The sequence below is a fragment of the Phalangium opilio genome, unplaced genomic scaffold, assembly GCF_054372755.1.
Source record: "Phalangium opilio isolate 3A_F unplaced genomic scaffold, DU_Popi_V2 ptg000087l_1, whole genome shotgun sequence".
Taxonomy (NCBI): domain Eukaryota; kingdom Metazoa; phylum Arthropoda; class Arachnida; order Opiliones; family Phalangiidae; genus Phalangium; species Phalangium opilio.
Window position 1 is genome coordinate 1,163,190 of NW_028324192.1, and position 20,620 is coordinate 1,183,809.

Consider the following 20,620-nt stretch of genomic DNA (forward strand, 5'->3'; position numbering starts at 1 on the left):
TCGTAATTTGCAGTAACATCTCGCCACAAAAACTGGAGCATGTATTTAGCTTTGGCGATGTTTTTATCGTCAGAAACTTCTTGATAAAGATCATCTAGATACGCATAGTCTTCTTTAGGCATAGCCAATCCTATGAATTTGTGGTTTTTGCTGTTCCAGACCACTTTTGCAGCGACCCGAACCTCATCAAATATTAGTAAGCCATCGCACTGGGGTTTTTGTAGGCCTAGAGATACTTGTTTTTTCGCAAAACTGTCATATGTAATTTTCTGTTCCTTCAAATATTCCATATTAATTCCAGGTTCATCCAGTTTTTTGCTTGTCTTCCTTTGAACTGAACGCCAAGACGGTAAGTTTAAGATCTTGAAACCCTTCAGAGCTTCGTAGGCAGCTTTACTACGGCACGCAACAGACAGAGCTGTAATTTGCAAATTTGTAGGTTTAAATGGTAGCTTATTGCATATTGGAAGAAAATGAGGCTACTAGAACCATGGTTTATTTGTACGTGAACCACGTGCAGCAGCATGATACTTATTTATTCAAAAGTTTGAAAAGCTGCCCTAGTCTAGGATATCCTTAATTTTCCAACAGATATGAAGTTCGGTTAGATCTATTTTCAAAGGTTTTTTTAAAAAAGAACCATGGAAAGTAGTTGGTTTTTGTTTTCAACCAAACCCGAAAAGAGGAGGGGGGGGGTTTGAAACATATTAAAAAACGTACCAATCCTGTATGTAATGATGCTCCAGCGATTACCTTTGTAACCAGGAGCTAAGGAAAAATATGAGAGTAAATATTACAATAAGTCAGGTTATCATAAAGAAGTGCTTACCATTTTTGTCTTGATCAGCTTTAAATTGTTCTTTTTCATTTCTCAAATATATTGCGCAATCTTGATTCCAGATTTCTCTAAGTCTTTTGCGATTGTCTTTTGTACTTAAGTTTGTTTTGTTTCCAGAAAGAGCCTCGTCGATCTCTTTTGTGAAGTTATTATTTATCACAGTCGTGATGTGTTTCATTTCGTCATGCTGCTTTGGTTTCAAATTCACTTTAAGTGCTTCAAGTTTTGCCATCAATTTCGAATTTTTAGTCTTGAGATTTTGCAATCGAAAGAGCTGGTGACGTTTCTTTTTATTTGAGCTATAGGGGGATAAAAACTTCTCTGGAAATGTGGACGAAGGATCCATTTTTCTTTTACGGCACGGAGATTTGATTGATTCTTCGCGTCGCTTTAAGCATACTTTCAATTATCGAGCAAGAGTTTTGCAAGCTGTACACACGTTTTGTAAGGGCCCACTAGCGTTGCTTGGTTTTTTAAACCACACTGGACAATCTGACGATGAAAAATGTTTCTTGGGAAACGAGTGCGTAAGGAGTTTTTTGGGTTTGTTAACCAAATAAGGTATTATTTCAATTGAATCTTTATCGATACCACCGCAAAGTACATAGTCTTTGGCACCAAAATCACTGAGAAACTCTGACACCAAATCATGATTTAGCCCTTTGTCAGAAAGAACGCAGATGTTTCGAATACACCCTCTAAAGAGTAGATGATATTCCAAATAGCCAAGAGGTGTAAGGATCAGTTTTGAGGGCTCGCAACCAAATTCTGGCTCGAAAGCATTCTTTCTCAGTACTTCAATGAAACACTAAGAAGGGTTTCATTATAAGTTATATTTTGGGGAAATATTGAAGCATAATAATTGTAGTATAATATACCTCCTTTGATGAAGATAGCTTCTCAGTCCAAACTAGCGTAGTAAATGTTGACACCAACATCTTAATTCCTTCCACAAAATTTGCCCAAAAGTTTTGCAATTGGCTATTCCACGTACATTCCGTCTTTCAAATACACTTCGGAATAAGTTTATCTGCTCTGTATTGTAAATTGTAATTAACTATTTCATACCTGACATTCTCTGGTTACTTTACTGGTCAGCTTTGCATTCATTTGGCGCGATAATTCCACTGCTTCATTAAGCCTTTGCACGGCTTCATATTCGGTAAACAAAGTAAATGTACTAACGTTCTTGGTTTGACTCGAAGCGTTTTTCTTTGGATTTAACGCGTAATAATTATACTGGGTTGATTTTGCGCTCTTCATTTTTTAATTGGACTTAAAGATGCAATTTATATACCCTTATACTTACCGCAGTAAACTATAAATACCGACATAAGATTAACCGCCTGCCTCACCCGACTCACGACACGAGTCTGCTTTACAATTTCCGGTTTCGTAAGAGTTTTCTCACGTACTACTTTCGCCATCTCGATGCCTATTCGCTAGATGTTTCAGCTAGCGACCAATCAGACCTTAGCCACACAAACAACACATCGTACAAAGTTTTTAAGAGCATTTGGCAATCTATAGTTTCTTTTGTCGTTCCGTGACAAGCTCTCATTGAAATATTTGTATGGAATTTGCCGAAGTGACATACTTATCGGAGATAAGTTATAAACTTATGATTAAATATTCTACCGGTTCATATGCCTATACTATAAACGAGGAATATTGGAACTTAAACACAAGCCCTGAAAACATATTTAAAGAACTCGGACACTATTATAGCAAGAGCCTTTTTCTTTAAGTCCAACTTGTAGATAACAACAGGTGTACCTTACTTTTTGCTTAAGTAACGAAATATCGTCTCTTCCTCCAATGTCATCAACAAAACCGACCTGAAATATTTAAATTTAAAAAAGGCAATAAGCGCTCTAGAAACTTAAGGACAGCAGCATGTCGGGATTCTTATTAAAATTTCGCTGAAGGATCAAAACGGGTTTTGGCAGGCAGTGGCGTACATTGTACCCCCCTAAAATGTTACTAGGGCGCTAAAATAGGTCTGAAAGGGCGCCAAATTTATAATCAAAGGGCGCCAAAATGATATTGAAATAAAAAAATGAATTGAATAGACTATTTCGGTATTACGCGCAGTGCCGTTTCCCGACCTAGTGGCGAAGCTAAGAGCCCGTCTTTTGTAAGGCATAAAAAGGCTTATTCAGCTTATCAATGACAGCCTCACAAATTTGAGGCGCTGAAGACCGTTCGCGCCTTCACAAAGATTAATACCGAAATGGTCTTCTGTGAAAATAGGGCGGACTCGGAGAAAACTTGTTTCAAAGGCAATGGCAGCATGAAAGTTGGACGACGAAACCCAGTCTTTTTCTGTTTGCAACTCAATTCGTCTCTTTCTTGTTGTGCCTGCCACTTACACTTCTGCAGAAAGAAGTTTCTCTATATTGAAGCTTTAAAAAACGTACTAACAGCAAGGTCCCAGAAGTCCTATAATTCCCATAAAATCCTATATTTTAGAAAGTATCCTATAATTTCACAAATAGTTCTATAAAGTCCTATTTTTGGTAGTTTGATGTAACTATTTATAGTCCGAGCTGTATAACGTTTTAAAACTCAGAATTAGCCAAGGTCTCATTTGGTCAGGCTCATTTGCTTGGCTCGCTCAGGTAATTTTTTACCTTAAATTTTCTCTTATTGAATTTGAATTTTTTTAGTTTTTATTTGAAATTATAGCAATTACTTTGCATTCTGTGCTTCGTGCCAATTTAAGTTCACCTAAGGCCTTTCAGCTGAATTGTCTGAGCTCAAAGATTAAGCTTTATTTTATAAGAAAGATATTTTATAAATAGGGTTTTCTCTGAAAAATATTTTTCCTGTCTGATACTTTTAAATAGTTTTATTTGGTAACTTTTCTATCACTTTTTAGTCTTATTTTGCATATTGTTTTTTTCAAGTATTAGTCAATTTCCCAGTAAATCTGAATGTGTGTCTTCTGTGTGAGCCCTTCAGTGTTTGATTAAATCTAGGTGCTATAACGCTCTTTATGACATCTCACATTCCCACTTAAATAAAATAATCCACACTCTAGGACTTATCATTTATGAGTCCAATATAATCCTATAATTTTATAAATCCGGTCCTATAAAATCTTATAATTTAGCAAAAACGATCCTATTTTTCCTATTAAAAAATTCTCTAAAAGAGTTGGTGCCCTAACTTAGGGCAACAATTACTCAAAAAAGACTAAATCGTTTAGCAGTGATCTAAACATATCCAGAGACGATTGATAAAAATTTATTGTGCAAATCGATTTCAACAACCAGCACCTATCGGATACCAGTTTTTGAATTCGACATTTCACATGTCACTGCATTTAAAATACTATGTTTCAATCTTGTTCAAAATATTTTTGGTCATTTTTCTTAATTTTGGGAAGGGGCTGCCCAAATCCATATTTAAACTGGACCCCCCCTTAAATTCTAAACGTTCCTATGGGCCTGTTTTACAGGATTACTGGTATCGGGGATATATGGATTTTAAATAACTGAAAAACACTATGATTCACATGAAGTAATAAAAGGTTAATGAAATACTTACCTTGTGAGTTAACACCGTAATTAACGATCCATTACACTCTTTATTTCTGGTATAAATAAACAACAAGAAATATTATATTTGTAAATATGCAAATTAATCATCGTGAACGGATAATTGGCTGAAGAGGGAAAGCTCCAGTGCTAAAGTTTTAATTTAAATAAAACCACTTAAGAATTTCATGAAGTAGTAGTATTCATTTTGAAAATTATTTTTGATAAAACTATGGATCAGAATTTTGGTATTATGAGATTTAGAAATAAGTGCCCATAAATCTGTAGAAATTGAGTACCTATCGATGGCGAAATTGACACATGGAAGTGAGATTTTTTGAGAACCTAAAACGTGAAATTCATTACGTAAAAGTATAATTACTTGTCTTTAACTTGCCAAAGTGTATGGTGCACTAAAAATCATTTCCAACTAACTTCCTCTCTAAAACTGCTCTAAAATAAAATAATAGTAAAAGTCTAGGTTAAAAGTCTGATAGCCATTTAAAAACTAATCAGGTTCGGTCAATTTAATCCCAACTTAAGTAAATCAGTCTAGTTGTTAGCATTCTCCACTAGAATTATATCTATAAATTTGAGAAAATTTGTTTTCCACCGCTAACTAGGCCTATCTATTTCAACAGGATTTTCTGAATTCATCCTTTTTACAGAAAATACGAGAATCCATTTTATACTATCAACGTGTGGACTCGATATGCCGCGAAAAGTCTAACGCACACTCGCGTTTTGAACTCATTTCTAGGCTGCTTAGCAGAGCCATAAGTAACGTAACAATACTAAATATGATAATCAAATAAGGTAATGTAGCCGTGTTTCCAAACAAAACGTGAAAATCATTGTCAAATATTTCTTAGAACTGACTAATTACAAAACAGAGCCAACAGTCATATACACCAACAGGTAATATGGCTTTGAAGTTGCGCTTCTTCATTTTACATTCACGCAAAACTAACAAATATGTTAGATAGACAGTTGGAAAGTAACAATACTTAGGTATTGGAAATGTTCTATTGAAAGGGTCATATTTACTGCTATTATGATATTATTTGCTTGTTAAATCGACGTTGCGCTCTGATTACTTTATGAAAATAACTTAAGTATATAATCCATATCTATATAATCAAGAATAGCTGAATCTACCATGGTCGTTGAAAATAGGTTTTAAGCCTTGTTTTCACGGACCAAAGTTTCACTGAACTAAAAGAAATTTTCACCATTTTTTTTGGTTTTCATTGAAATTGAACTATTAGCGCGAGCTGCATTGTGGAGATCATGGCTTAGCTTAAATGTTGTGAATTGTACTATTTGCAAGTTAGCAACCCATTAATTTTGCGAAAAGTCTCAGTTTCATCATATGAATAACGACGAAGCAGAACTTAACTATAGTTAAAAACTCAACAATCCAAACGCCTTCACTTCAATACAAGTTGGGAAACCAAAACAAACCTCTCCGAGTCGAGACGCAATTAAGAGGTTTTCGTTAAATAAATAAATATAAATTATACTAATTATTTTAATCGTCGATACTTTACCTTAATTGTAGTTAAATCGTTCTAAGAAACTTTATTCCTAAAATCATTTAAGTATAGTTATTTTAGACATTTCAATTCAAGAGTAATAATTTTTGGAAATTTCGGTTATATAAGGCGATTCATTCACTATAAATGACATAAAACCCGCAATTGCGTGAACCTTTGGTGGAAGCTCTGCCAATTGGAGGCTAGACGTTTCTCTTAAATCTAGCCGATCGCCACTTATATTATAACCCTAACGATGATAATGGAGTAGAAGCTAATATTGCTTTCTGCGAACGCGGTGACAGACGCACACAGGCACGTCCAGTGCAATACCTCTCTGTGACGTCATCTTCACTCGAAAAGGTAACAATGGCACAAAAAGCACTTCTGGGGTGCTGACCAAAACCACGTCTATGTCGTTAAGAATTCATCTCTTCCACCGCATAAATTTCAGTAAAATTTTCCTAAAAAATAGAAAACCAATTCAGCCAACCTGAAAACGACATAATTTGCGTTAAGATACCTCTGAAAAAAGCTTGATTTTTTCCCGCGTTTTTGGCCAGTGAAAACCAGCCTTACCATAAACCGCAACAAGCTTTCATTATATGTCCTTAATGTTTAGTTTAATGGTACATTAATTCTGAAGAGCATTACATTTATAATAGAGATAAACAATTCAGATTAAGCTCGCTCAAAACCTTTTAACTTAATTAAATTGAAAACATTTTAAAAGTTTGTTTACATTTTATGTCCTTAATGTTTAGTTTAATGAAACATTTCTTCTGTAGTTTAAAAAAACAATTTAACTTAACCTTTTAAATTCATTACCTTCAAAACATTTTTGGTAGGTGTTTTATGGAACCAGACCTTGCTTTCTGATAGTGTTTTGTGCGTTTGCATTACTATGCTTATGAGGACCGCAACGAGAAAGCACACCAATCATGTGGGGACCGTAGACACTTATGGGGACGCACACCCCGGTCCCCATTAAACCCAAAAACAACATTTGCTCAAATTAATTATTTTTTGATTTTAATTGCTTAAGGTGGTCCCAACAAAGACGGTAAATTACAAATTGCCGATTTTGTGTTACACACGGACTGATAATAGCGCCCCTTATCGGGTTTCGCAAGAACTAGAAAGCACACACTACTACTCCTGGTATGAGTGAAGTTCCCATAAGAGTGGTATTTTAACAATGATCACAAAAATTAAACACAAACGCACCGTTTTCTCTATTTTGAGAAGATAAACGCATGAATACTTGCTATCTTAAGTAGCTCTTATATAAAGCGACTATAGAAAGGCACATGTGTTGCCAGTATTACTGTATTAATAAAAATTTAAGAACTCATAATTTCAAATGATAATAATAGTATGAATAAAATTATGGTATTATCCCATTGGACCGCATCCCATTCGACCGAAACCGCTTTTTGTTTTTTTATGGAGAATATATTTAAATTTCCAGCCCAATGGCGGGTTTCTGCTGAATGGGAATTTATTTGAAAGAATTAGTTAGTTAAATGTCTGTGAGGATTTCGAATCTTCGCAGCAGCATGGTAAAATATCAGGCTTTTAATTCAGAGGCTCGGGTTCAAACCCAGAGAAGGAAATTGTAAGTTAAGTTAGGTTAGGTTAGGTTAGGTTAATAATATTTTATAAATCATTTAACTATTCTACGCCTTTTCTAAAATATTTATGTTTAGCTTCATTGACTTCTCTAATAATATGCCTTTTCCAAAACATTACTGTTATGTTTGGTTAGGTTTGGTTTGGTTAAGTTAGGTTAGTAATATTTTATAAATCATTTAACAATGTTACGCCTTTACCAAAATATTGATGTTTTATACCTTCATTGACTTCTCAAATAATATGCCTTTTCCAAAACATTACTGTTATGTTAGGTTAGGTTAGGTTAGGTTAGGTTAGGTTAGGTTAGGTTGGGTTTGGTTAGGTTGGGTTTGGTTAGGTTAGGTTAGGTTAGGTTAGGTTTGGGTAGGTTTAGGTTTGGTTTGGTTAGGTTTAGGTTTGGTTTGGTCAGGTTAGGTTAGATTTGGTTTGGTCAGGTTTGGTTAGGTTAGGTTAGGTTTAGGTTAGGTTAGGTTTGGTTAGGTTAGGTTTGGTTAGGTTTGCTTTGGTTTGGTTTGCTTTGGTTTAGGTTTAGTTAGGTTTGGTTAGGTTTAGGTTTGGTTTGGTCAGGTTTCGTTAGGTTTAGGTTTGGTTTGGTCAGGTTTGGTTAGGTTAGGTTAGGTTTGGTTTGCTTTGGTTAGGTTTGGTTAGGTTTGGTTAGGTTAGGTTATGTTACTTCTATTATTCGAACCTTACAGGAGGGATTTCTACAATTATAGTAACTAGTTTTATCCTTTTTCTTATTCAATTGAAACAAGTAGCCATTATTAATGTAAAGAAAGCCGCCTTTATTAGCAATTCTCTCCGTTATCAATCACTCTTAAAGTTAAATTTTGCATTTCAAACATCAATAATATATATACAACGAAAACTGTAGGGTAAAAAAAGCCTTAAAAAGTGAAAACGTTTGCTTTTTAAATTTTGATATATATTATCCCAAAACCGCACATTTGGGCTGTTTTCGGTTGAATGGGAAACGCGTTCGGTCGATTGGGATTCGGTCGAATGGGACACAAGCAAAATTATACGGTTTGGGCAATATTTAAGTTTTTTAGTAGGCCTCTATGATAAGACAGCATACCACCTCTAAAGAATAAAATATATAGATATATACCTAAAGATTACTAATTTGCACTACGTCGGAAAATACCAAAATTGAGAGGTTCTTAAAGTCCATAACGGAGCTAAGAAGTCAATATCTGAATAGCTAATGTGTAACTTGAAGTGTACTATACAATGCCTTAATAAATTTTGTAATTCCCTTAAAGAGTGGGTGAAGAGGAAAATCAAGTGATTTTTATTTTTGCACACGCCATCTGGCGGATGCAAAAATGTTAGTCTCTATACGGGACAATTGACGAGGGAGAAGCCACTCGGCAATAAAGTCTTTCTGAGGGTGTAAGATGTGAAGCCTATTACGCCGTATAACGCGGAAATACACTCGGGATTACTTTCTACAGTTTTTATTTCAATATTAGAACGGATTGTAGGCATATCGCCCGAATTTACGGCATTAAAACCTCCAAAGAGGTAATACTGGGAGAATACGCTAGTGCCTGATCCCTCGAGCGCGTGGTTCCCTCGAGCGCGTCGTTCCCTCGAGAGCGTCGTTCCCTCGAGAGCGTCGTTCGGCGAACGACGTCGCCAGCCTGCAAGGATGCCATATTGGGCGGGAAAGACGCCAATTGGGCTGCTTCTCTAGAATATTGGTAGGGAATAGGGTTGGCTGTTGGCTTAAATTTTGGAATAGAAATACTTCGGGAATTATGCAAAGAAGCTGTTAATTTTGGTGTCAGAAAATAATGGAATTCATCTTCTTTTGAAACTTAACCTGAGAAATTTTAATTAAAGAATAGCTTGATATCTTTTCCAGTGGATAATTGTTTGATATTGATATTTTCTTTTCATTAATTTTAAATCAATTGGTATTGACATCGGTTAATTTACGATATTGCCCAATTGATCATCACTAATAGTTTAAATAATTTCAATTAAACGGTTCAAAAACTTCAGGAACAGCTTAGTTTTATAGTGAATAAAATTCTAATTTTAAAGTAATAAATTAATTTATCGTAGGTAATTAATTTACTGCCTTAGTGTAATTTATGCTCAAATAAAATTATGCAATGAAAGAGGAAGTGACGTACATTTGGGTAAGTGTTTCACGGGAGATTCAAATGTCATTTGGGTTAAAGAATTAAGAGAATAATTTGAAATGGTGAAATGTTTGGCGGGAGATTCAAATGTCGATTTGGATTTGGGTTAGAGAATAAGGTTTTAAGCTCTCTCTCCTTATGGAACCAACCCTAATGTTTACATTTTGATTTGGGTATTTAATCATTGAAATTTTTAGAGAATAGTGTCCCTGGATACATTTCAAGTATTCTGCTTATTTCCGCTCTCGCGAATTTCCAGGAGGCTCAAAGTATTTGACTTATTTCCGCCCCCTTTTCAACCTTGTCTTGCTGTGAGTTATCAGGGTTCATACAAACCTGGAAAAATCAGGGAAATAAATAGTTGACGAAAACCACAGTAAAATTCAGGGAAATCAGGGAACTTTGCGTCAAACAGACATGAACATACCCTCCATAGGATTAACATTACACTAATCTTAGGAGGCTCATAACTCTGGTTCTACTAGAGATACGGGGATGTCCTTCGAGTATGTTATAGTCTTATTTGCCTAACATTCAACGATACTAAAAACTTGGGATTTTGTCAAACAGGGGCCGAGTAATTAAGCAAAATTTTCGTGAACATTTCCGTCCATAGGATTAACATAACACTATACTTTGGGGGCTCATAACTCTGATTATATTAGAGATACGGGGATGCCCTTTGATTACGTGATTGTCCTATTTACCCTTCCTCCTTTAACATTTGCTCCATAGGATACTCCATATACGGGAAAAATCTGGGAAACTCAGGGAAGTATATGGAGAAAAACCTGGAAATCTCAGGGAAATTTGTTTTCCAAAGTTGTATGAACCCTGCCTATTGTGTCGGTTTTCTATTTAGCCGGGACGGAAATAAGATAACTTTGAGACACTTATAGGGGTCACTGCCTCACTGGTCCAATGTCCTATAAATTGATTGGGTGTGCAAAAATGTCCTGGTTGCTGGACCAGCTTGTTTGTCGATTCTATTACTAAAATTAATACCTGTTTGCATAGTAAAAAGTTCCGGCAATATCTCTAAAGTATTTAAAAAACAAAATAAATGCCGATTTTCGCCTTTTTTTTTTAAATATTTTACCTAACCTTCCACGACCAATCACAAGGCGCCCTCTATCGGACGCATTCAACAGGTCGAAAGGTTCACGCGAGTCGCGCCTTTTCCGCAGCGTCTGTCTGCTTCTGTTGAGTGTTGACAAGTTCGTAATAAACGAGTTGTTTACTTGCGGGCCCGCGGAATACTTCTCTCTTGGCCTTTCTCTCCTAATAAAAAAAAAAAGTTGTTTACTTTCATACTTTTGACTGCGTTTTACATAAAAAATATCTAATTGACTAATTTCTGGTAAGTTTTTACGTCCGTTAACGCCATTTATTCTAAATTATCTGATAATAATCAATTAATCGTCGAATTTTTCACGAATTCTCCAGTGGCAAGGCTTAGTGTAAATATGCCTGCTTTTTGCTAACAGCACTTGCATCCTTTATAGTTTATGCTGCTAAAATTATGGGGGCAAATATTTGCAATGTGTAGGCAACACATCAGGGAAATATTTTGGAAAATATATCGGTTAATCTTTCTAAAGAATCTATAATACGGATATAATTATCTAGAAAGGCAAAAGGAACAATATTTTCAATGTTATGCAATGGGGGTTTTGGAGGCGTTAAGTTGGTGCCTTATGATCTTACCCCCCATGAAGTCTTGAACATAATTTAGGGTATGGAACCACCAACTGAAGATTTGGGTGTCCTACCATATGCTTTTGAGCCGTTATTGATTGACCACCCACCCAGAGTTTTTGGTTAATAGCGATGATGATAGTGAACACGATGAAAATGACCAAAATATTGATCTTGGTAATGCCCAGCAACGTGTGGGCAACACAAACTGGTTAGTTGTACGTTAGTTTCGCTTCATGGATTTGAAAATTAATTTGTTTCATATTAGGTGTATTTGTAACCATTGTATCCCAATGGATACAGTACATGAAAGTTTGTGTTTTCGGGAAATGGTCAAGGTGACAGAGTTAACACCGGATTTGGAATGCGTAGTGGATTGGAGAAAATTAAAACTGAATTGTTTAGATTTAGATGTGGTTGGGCCAGCCTACTACGCATATGTAGACGACACTAGTGACGAAAATGAGAATAACATTCATGAGTAGGCATTCAGCTTTCTAATAAGATAGGCAGGCCACTGCGAGGATTTTGTTGTTTCAAGCGACTCGAAAACTATGCCTGATGGCGATTTTATTTTTAGACGTAATAGATATGTTGCTTATCGGCAGTTTGTCAGGATTTTTTTTAAGCGCTTAGGCCGCAAGCGACGCACCCCTATCCCTAGCTGTGCCATTGCAAAAATTCGGGAAACATGGCCCTCAGAAGATTATTGTGGGTTCAAATATCCTAGGATGAACAATTAAAACTTTTCTTTCATTTTGTTTTTAAATAAAGTATTTTATTAACACAAGTGTGTCTCCTTTATGTTTTAATAATAATTTGGGAAAAATAAGTAAATCATTATTTTTGAAATCTTGTTCTGAATTTTGCAACTAAGTCAGCTTTGCTGACATCCTTCTTATAGAGAGATGATAGAGTTGCTACAACTGAAGGAGAACTGACCAAATGACTTGCCACTGGCAGGGTAACAGTTTGTTCATAAGCCATATCCATTAATTTTTGGGCATATTCTGCAAGTGCAATAGCTTCGTATACAAACTGACAACTTGAGAAACACAGAAGTTCAATTTACCATAGGTGCTTTCCTCTAAGACTTTTTTCACGGTAGGAGCACCAGCTTTAGCTTTCGGATAGCTTATGTAATAACGTTCGTCTCCTTCAGCTGTCACAGCTTGTTTTTTTTTGCCCATTTTCGTTGTAATGAAGCGCAGCAAGACATACCCTGTTTTTCAAAATTATCTTCACATTTATATATTCTTGGCACCTAAAAATAATTGGGAGGAGACAAACCTTGACCACATGGAATCTTTTGTAAAATGATACATTTTAGGGCAGAAAGAATTCAGCGCAGAGTGAAATACTTCCACCGAGTATGTCTGATATTTGCTGGAAAGCTGATAAAAAGCTGCAAGTGTGTTTGGAGAATTTATGACTTTGCTGAGCTCGTCAAATAATTTAGTTTCTAAATAAGGAAAAGAAAAACATTTAGGTTTTACAACATGATGCTTCAAATAATTTAGTTTCTAAATAAGGAAAAGAAAAACATTTAGGTTTTACAACATGATGCTTGTATTAGAACTTCTCACCTCTTGAAAGCCATACTCTCGGATCTTGCTCTACAATTAGCCCATGCAAACATTTTGGGTATTCTTCTTCTTGGCGTTCGTGAACATTTGTAATGTAGTTGAGTAGAGAGGTCCACTTCGCCTTTCTTCTTTGGTCATCGATGTTGCCCTAACCCAATAAACGTGATTGCCAATTGCAGGTATCCATCAATTTATAGCATTGTAATTTTTTCACTTTCCCAATTGTAACTAATTTCTTCTTTATGTCTAAACATAAAACCAAATAGTTATTCTCTAAATATGAAGCGTTGCTGCACTTCTTTCGCAAATCAATTCTTTAATAACAAAACTGACACGATTTTAAGTTTTGCAGTGCCAGTTGTGAAATTCATGCACATTTTTAATGGTACATCTTTCTCAAAAAAGCAATTACTCCTGGATTACGGTCGGAGACAATTTTGGCAAGGCCAATCATCATGTTAGTGAAAACTTTCAAGCTTCTTTTCAAACCATCGAGTTCCATCTGGTTCGAAGCAGTTACGTCAGTTGACTGAAATACCAGAGATTGTAATTGAATAATAACTCAATAAAAGTAACCAGGTATTTTAGTTCTTGAACGAGTTCAATATACACTATTTTTTTTTGTTTCTGCATCCATGAACGTATACGTCCGATACTTAGCAGAAAAACCAGGGCTATCAGCACGCCCATCACCACACATAGTGTATTTCTTCGAAGGATCTGAGAGGAGCATTTTTTATTGTTCCCTGATCCACAGCAATGATTCAATTTATTTTAAATGAGCTCTAACTTTCTGCGAATATCCAAGCAATACCTTTTCAATTACAAGATGAAACATCCGTTGATAAACAAAATACATTCTGGATAAGGAAACTCTAATATTTAAATTTTTAAAAGCTCGCAAAAACTTGGAAGGTATTTTGCCGGAAAAATAAATAGATGCTGCCAGAAGGTAATTCCCCCACGCAGTTAATCCGAATCTTTGTTTGCTTTCCCAAGTGTCTACATGACCAGCTATGCATTCAGTTGTGATTGTCAAGCATGTTCCCGATACCTTTCTAGCCACATGGCTGATGGGGTTTTTGCAATTTGGTCTTCGACAAATTTTAAATAAGAGAACCAATTGCGAGAGGAAAACCAGATATTTATCCTCTAAATGGGGCTTGCTCTCAGGAATAGTCTCCTCTTCATATCTAATCCAATAATAGTATAGAATTAAAATAAACTGTCCATCCCCCCCGAATCATCGAATGTAAAGCTAGTATGAACTGTGAACTAACTCGTCTTCTGAATCTACATCTTTACTTTCTTGAGTGCCACAAAAACAAGGATAATTTTAACACCAATGATGATAATGCTGTAGAAACTAATGTTGCAGATTGGCATGTATGTGGTTTACACAGAAGACTAGTATTTTGATGGTGTTGTTAGAATCCAATAAGTACAGATTGGCGTGTATGTGGTATATACCATACCAGGAGTTCATAATAGCCCGAAGTACGAAACTGGTTAAAAAGCCCGTAACAACAAAGTTTCGCCGTAAAGCTCAGCGGATTCATACACCGCTTAACTCCCAAAGAAATAGTTACCCCATTTTTTAGCGCCCACGCGCATTAACTAACACACTTCCGGTTTAGCACTATTTTTATCTTGTGATTTTGATAGCGAAAATAGCTCACGTCTGCTTCTGTCGGAACGGTATAAGTTAAGCCTTGGCTAAGAAGTTGGCTTTTAGTCAGGGTTTCTAGTTTTCTACAAAACATTTAAACGATCGTCAATAATGTTTTGTTGTGATATGTGTGAGTGAGAATTCCGTGGTTAAATTTAAACGGTTTGGACAAATTTATTCGCAGTATCTTTAATATAAGAATTGCAACGTGTTTCTACGTCCACCATATCGCCATTTTTCTTTTCGACGGAGATCCCAACCAACGGAAGTTTTGGAACGAAAACCAAGGAGCATAGATACCACTACGATATACTGTAAGGTTGTATGTCCATAAACAGGCTAATCCTTTCTATGCGCAACGACAGAATCTTGTTGTTCCCGATTTTTACCATTAGCTCTATGGCCAGTTTCATACTTCCCCCCCGAAGGGGGGTTATTATGAACTCCTGACCATACGAAAGACAAGTGCATGGTGTGTGGAGATAGCGTAGTGAAGTACAATTTTCCTAATTTCTGTGAACTTCGAACGCAGTCCGGAAATTGCGAACACATTTGCTGTGAAGGCGGTGACAGACAGATACGCACAAAGACATGTCCAGTGTTATACCTCTCCGTGACGTCATCGTCACACGGAAAGATAAAAACCTGTGTCAAGGGGAAATTTAAGTGATTTTTTTATGAATTCCTCTAATTCCAAGTCATTACAGCATATTGAACTCTTCGAGAATTAATTCCCAATGATTGAAAAATCAAAATAAGTAAGAATTCCTTCAAATATTTGGAATAAGGTAGTCCTAAGAAAAATTAACTAATTTTGATTTTAAAAATCTTTGGGATATTTTTAGGATGTTTCACTATGCAGGTAGAATTAGTACATGATTTCTCTTTTCACCATTCACGCTCTAAGCTCATATCGAAAACCCTATAACTTAAAACCACACCATATGAGGTAAAAATGTTAAGAAAGCCCAAAGGTGTTTATCCGCACCATTCAAACAGTTTTATATTAAACAACAATGCGATTCGGAATTGGTTCGGTTAAAAACGGTTGTGTTTACACTTGGTTACAAATCGTTTCAAATCGTTTCCAATGCGTTGGCAACGGTTCGTGCAAGCTCGTGTAAACGGGGCTTGTATTTCCGTTTAAAAACATTTCAATAAGGGTCAATTAACAACTTGCCGTTTTCCTAAGCACCCTTTGATAGAACACCTTCCAACTTAAACAAAAACACCCTTTAGATTAAAGCACACCTGGAAGAGTTAATAAAACCTAAAGGTGTTTCTACGTACCATTGAATCGCCATTTCCTTTAAAAATTACCTAAAAAGAGTCAACCAGCACGTTTTTACGGAGAAAACACCATCTCAGTTACAAAACACTCAGAAAAGAGTAAATAAACACATCAAGGTATTTCCAAACACCCATGAAACACCTTTTTTTCTAACAGTATTCCTTCACGGACCTTTAAGGATCTTTCAAGAACCCGTATTTTTTTCATGAACCCTCAAGGATCTATTGAGAACCTGAATGTTCTTTCACGAACCGTGAAGGCTCTCGCAAGAACCCAAATGTTCTTTCACGAACCGTGAAGGCTCTCGCAAGAACCCAAATGTTCTTTCACGAACCGTGAAGGCTCTCGCAAGAACCCAAATGTTCTTTCAAGAACGTTCAAGGATCTTTCAAGAACCCGAATATTCTTTCAAGAACCTTGAAGGATCTACTAAAATTCCACACGTTATTACAAGAACCACTTTAATTAGATACGATCTGCTAAGAACCTTCCTGTCCTACTGTGAACATTTATCCACGTTTGGAAACCTTTAACGTTCCAACAAGAACGTAAGAGTTCTATTGAGAACCCTTAAAGAACCCTTTTTTACCGTGTAGTCTAGTATCCCCTCTAAATCTTTGTATGGCTCGCCATTGATCCAGATTAATCATGGAGACCATTATCGATAATTGTAGTTAAAATTGTGTGTTCAAATTTTATTTTTATTAAATGGGGATTCCTCTTTTGGAGTCCTCTTCTTCTTTGAATTGTGGCTAAGTGAAGTGGTGGTCTTTCCACAATTCGGTTTGTTTCCCGAGGGACTATTGAGTTGCGGGAGTTGGCGTTTCCCGGAAACGGACCTCGTTGTCTTTCCATTCTAGCGGACTTGCAGTCACTGGCATATAGACCTAGGCCACAGCAGTTGAAGCATATGACTGTCCTGGTTGATTACCGGAAGAAGTTGTCTCTCCTGGACCTGATTCTGTTGACGTCACGTTCTCGCCGTTGAAGTCGTGTATCTCTGGTCTCATAGAGAAGATTTCTGGATTCAAATACTCGAGTTTGGCAAGGATAATCGTCTCGTGGTTGACTTCTTGGTTCAAGGTGGGTCTGCTTTGTTTGGGGAGTGGGCCTCGGGAAATGAGCTTGGTAATTCGGAGTGTAACAGCTTTGAGGAACGACATGGACAGGGAAAGGACTTGGCAATCTTTCCGGAAGTGGTAGGTTCGTGTGTGGGATGTTAGCGTTCGCATGAGAGATGTACCGCTCGAAGTTCGTGTCCATGTTAGTGTAATAAGTTCCGATGTACGGAATGTATCATTGATTCGTTACTATCGGGGATAAACCGTTGGGGGAGCTACTTGTTGTATTGCTTGATGTTGAGGACTTATTTGTGGTTGAGAAACCATCTGGGGCTGTATCTGATAGACTGGTGGTTCCTTAATACGTGAGCGGGGCGTGACTTCTTCAGCCAATGAACGCTGGAACTCTCTCTGTCTAAAGGGAGTAGTAGTATAGAAATGGGCTCATCGCGACAGTGACACCCCGTTGACACCTGACACCCAGTTGGCGTCTGACACCAAGATAGTGTCCTCACGCCCGATTTTTCGGCGGGGAAAAACCAGGGGGAAGCAGTGAACCCTTGACACCCTGTTGACTTTGCGACTTGCGTGGAAATTTTCAGGGGAAATACCATGGCGTGGCTGGGGAAATTAGAAAATAAGGCGTCATGTTAACTTTCGGTGTTGTGACCGGTGAGGAAATATACATGATAGGACGCGTGATAGGATGGTATAAAAGACGGGGTAGGTTTAAAGATAAGCTACAGCGCTTCTCAAACTGTGGTCCGTGGACCGGCACCGGTCCGCGGACAAGCGACTCTCTGGTCCGTCATACATAGTTGAAAAAAAACCGGTCCGCAAGGTTAAAAAGTTTGAGAAGCGCTGAGCTACAACTCTCCAAGCTTCACTACAAGACGTTGAATTGTACAGGATATACTCAGCCCATCAAACAGAAATGGAATCAGTCAAATTATAAGTACCAATTTTCTTTTTAACATCTCAGTTAAGCCTTGCTAAATTCCCCCTAGGATATAATATCCGTGTTTTGTTAATTTTTTCCTCATTTATCGATATCGATTTAAATATGAAACACCCATTTACCGGACTCGTAGCCAGGGTCATGGGATGTGGGAAAAGTGTTTTTGTAGGAGATTTAATTAAGCATAGAGATATATGTATTTCAACTTCCCACGAAAGAATAATTTGTTGTTACACGGAAAATCAGTCGAATCTTTTTAGTACCATACTATCCCATACCCCGAACTTGGAATTCCATGAGAGTTTGTTGGATGTTAGCACCTTAGATGCTAGTGTGAGGAATTTCTTTAAAGTAGATGATCTTTTATGTGATATAGCGAATATTAAGGATGTAACAAATCTTTTCATTAGAGGATCCCACCATAGAAACACAATTCATAGCAATTTAGACAAATAAAAAAACGGCAATGTGGACTGTGGAGATAGCGTGTAACCGATTGGCGAACAGCGTAACCCTTTGACTCCCACGTGGTTACATTGGAAAAGTCTCCGCTGATGTAAACATGAAAATTATTTGACTAATAAAATTACATAACGACACTGTCCTCCTGGATTAACCAGCACCACTGCTACTTATATTTATGGATTAAACAATCCACTGTTGGTAACAAATAGTAAAAAAAGATAACGTAACATCATTTACAGACTGGTTCATTAGGATTAAATATGTTTAAACGAATGATGATGCGTTGGTTGAGAGTAGGGTCAATAAGAGTCTCCCACCCCATGCACTGTGGAAGGCAAGGGCCGATGGCGCCAGTGACGCTGGAACTTTCGAGAATATTTAATTTTATCACAAACACTAAGATAAGATGAGGGATATCTAGAAGAAAAATAAAAACTCGGAATTCAAATCAGTTCACTTCTAGTGCAGTGAAAATTTAAAAATGAATTTTTTAATGCTGATAAGATAACGGGATATCTCAGAAAAAAATAAATCACTACTGTAGCGGTATGTTTATATTCCATAAAATCCAATATAGACAAAGGTTGATAACACTCCATTTGAAATGAAACGTGTTCGCTTCTCAGGGTGCATAGTGCATATAATACCATATGAAGATAGGGTCAATTATGATGCAAGAAATAAACGACACTTCAATATGTTAATTAGATTAAAATTCGAGCCATTAATTTTCCCTGTATTAATAAAATGGCGAATGAAACATCCTCCCGAGTGAGGGAAATCCCAATGTGTGAAACCTTTTGTAGGGGGTAAAACCCCGGAAAGGGTGCCACGGGAAAATATTCTCTACCTAGATTGCAACATGTGGTGCCCCAGAAAACCCATTACTCACCCCCAAAATATACAGTTAAAGTTATAATGACGTAGAATGCAATGACTGTATAAATAACCAGACCAGGCAAGGTAGAAAATCATTCCAGCCTCAAAGTTCGTAGAAAGGACGAAGAAGGATCTCGACGTACGACTGTATGAAAGTAGACGGTGAAAAGAGAGTGCAGTTTTCGAATACGACAGTGCACCTGATTCCTCACGAAGACAGGAGAAATCATGAATTTCACAACCTACAATGTTTTAGAATGCAAATAAAGTGTAAATACGAGGGCATATTAGCTCCGATATTGAAGTTGAAAATTGAATGCATCGCTAAGCCTTGTCATGGCTTGAGGTTTTTAACGCCATGTTGACTCTACATGGTAGAACATCACGATAAGCCATGTTAAAGAACGTCATGTTGGCGTGATTAGAACCCAATCATACCCTAGAAGAAAGTCACGTGATAATACAGTATAAAAGACGAAGTCAGTTTGAGGATAAGACATACCATAAGAAGATCATCTCTCTAAGGGCCCAAGATTCTATGTTACGATTGAAATGTATGTATGTCCGATTTGGTTAGCCATCCGTCTCATTTCAAGTGGTATAATTGTATAGCCTAAACAGAGGCCGAGCGCATTCGCTGCAGAGTAACCCGGCATTGAACATTTTTCCCTCCTTCAAAGATTTCTCACGACAGCTCTCCGTGATTTTTACTAAGCGCGAATTTACCTCTTGTGTCTGAGAGAACTGGGGGGTTCTGGAAATTCTCTTACTTATTTTTCCCCTCTAATAGTCTAGAAACTTCGAATATTTTATTGGCGGTTTGCAACACACGTGATAAATGAAGCATCCAATAGAGAGGCGGGATCCTTAAAGTGGACGATTTTGTTTAGTCGGACGGTCACGTACGTTTAAGGGGTCTCGAAGGGGAACCCTGGAACCGAGGCTTGCGGTATTCGAATCACTTGGCATTTCTACACACCCTTTAGCGTCAAAATTTAACATTAAATAGAAATGGATAAACGATTATTCTCAAAACACACATTTAGTGCAATTTCGCGGCAGAAAAGGCTATTCTGATAGTCCAAAAATGTCGCGAAAAGTCTTTACAAGTGGATATCAAACCTAAAACTTTAGCTAAAGTAACGCAAACGTTGCTTCCTCCACCAAAGCCTAAATTTGAAAAATCTTTTCAAGTGAATATCACGACTAAAACTTCGTTTAAAGAAACGCAAAGATTGGAGGAAAAAAAAACTCATTGTTTGATACAACAAAGCATTATTATTGTTATTATAAATAAATCCCTTTATTAA

The 20,620-nt window shown here is 36.8% G+C and overlaps 1 protein-coding gene and 1 long non-coding RNA gene across 4 annotated transcripts; both read right to left on the minus strand.

Moving 5' to 3' along the window:
• Positions 1-259: 259 nt before the first annotated feature.
• On the minus strand, positions 260-11,090 carry LOC149649729 (uncharacterized). The gene is made up of 11 exons (XM_089849199.1): positions 11,076-11,090; positions 10,880-10,984; positions 9,057-9,280; positions 4,391-4,436; positions 2,620-2,676; positions 2,203-2,280; positions 2,148-2,156; positions 1,907-2,095; positions 1,717-1,839; positions 721-1,646; positions 260-418 (listed from the first exon to the last, which is right to left on the minus strand). The coding sequence occupies exons 1-10, from the start codon at positions 11,088-11,090 to the stop codon at positions 1,245-1,247; spliced, it is 1,248 nt and encodes a 415-aa protein (XP_089705325.1). The 3' UTR covers positions 260-418; positions 721-1,244.
• Positions 11,091-12,208: 1,118 nt separating this feature from the next.
• On the minus strand, positions 12,209-20,012 carry LOC149649730 (uncharacterized). Of its 3 annotated transcripts, none has more exons than XR_016371609.1 (7): positions 19,813-20,012; positions 13,802-19,749; positions 13,323-13,733; positions 12,988-13,233; positions 12,692-12,863; positions 12,474-12,623; positions 12,209-12,411 (listed from the first exon to the last, which is right to left on the minus strand). It is a non-coding gene; the product is annotated as an uncharacterized LOC149649730 (long non-coding RNA). The 3 variants fall into 3 exon arrangements; XR_016371610.1 differs by having other exon boundaries at positions 13,323-13,516; positions 13,598-19,749; XR_016371608.1 differs by having other exon boundaries at positions 13,323-19,749.
• Positions 20,013-20,620: the final 608 nt, after the last annotated feature.

Coding starts and splice junctions, on each gene's coding strand:
- LOC149649729 (XM_089849199.1), bottom strand. Junction 2,677..4,390: donor TTACGGTGTTAACTCACAAG/GTAAGTATTTCA, acceptor TAAATATTTCAG/GTCGGTTTTGTTGATGACAT. Junction 1,840..1,906: donor AAGTAACCAGAGAATGTCAG/GTATGAAATAGT, acceptor TGTATTTGAAAG/ACGGAATGTACGTGGAATAG.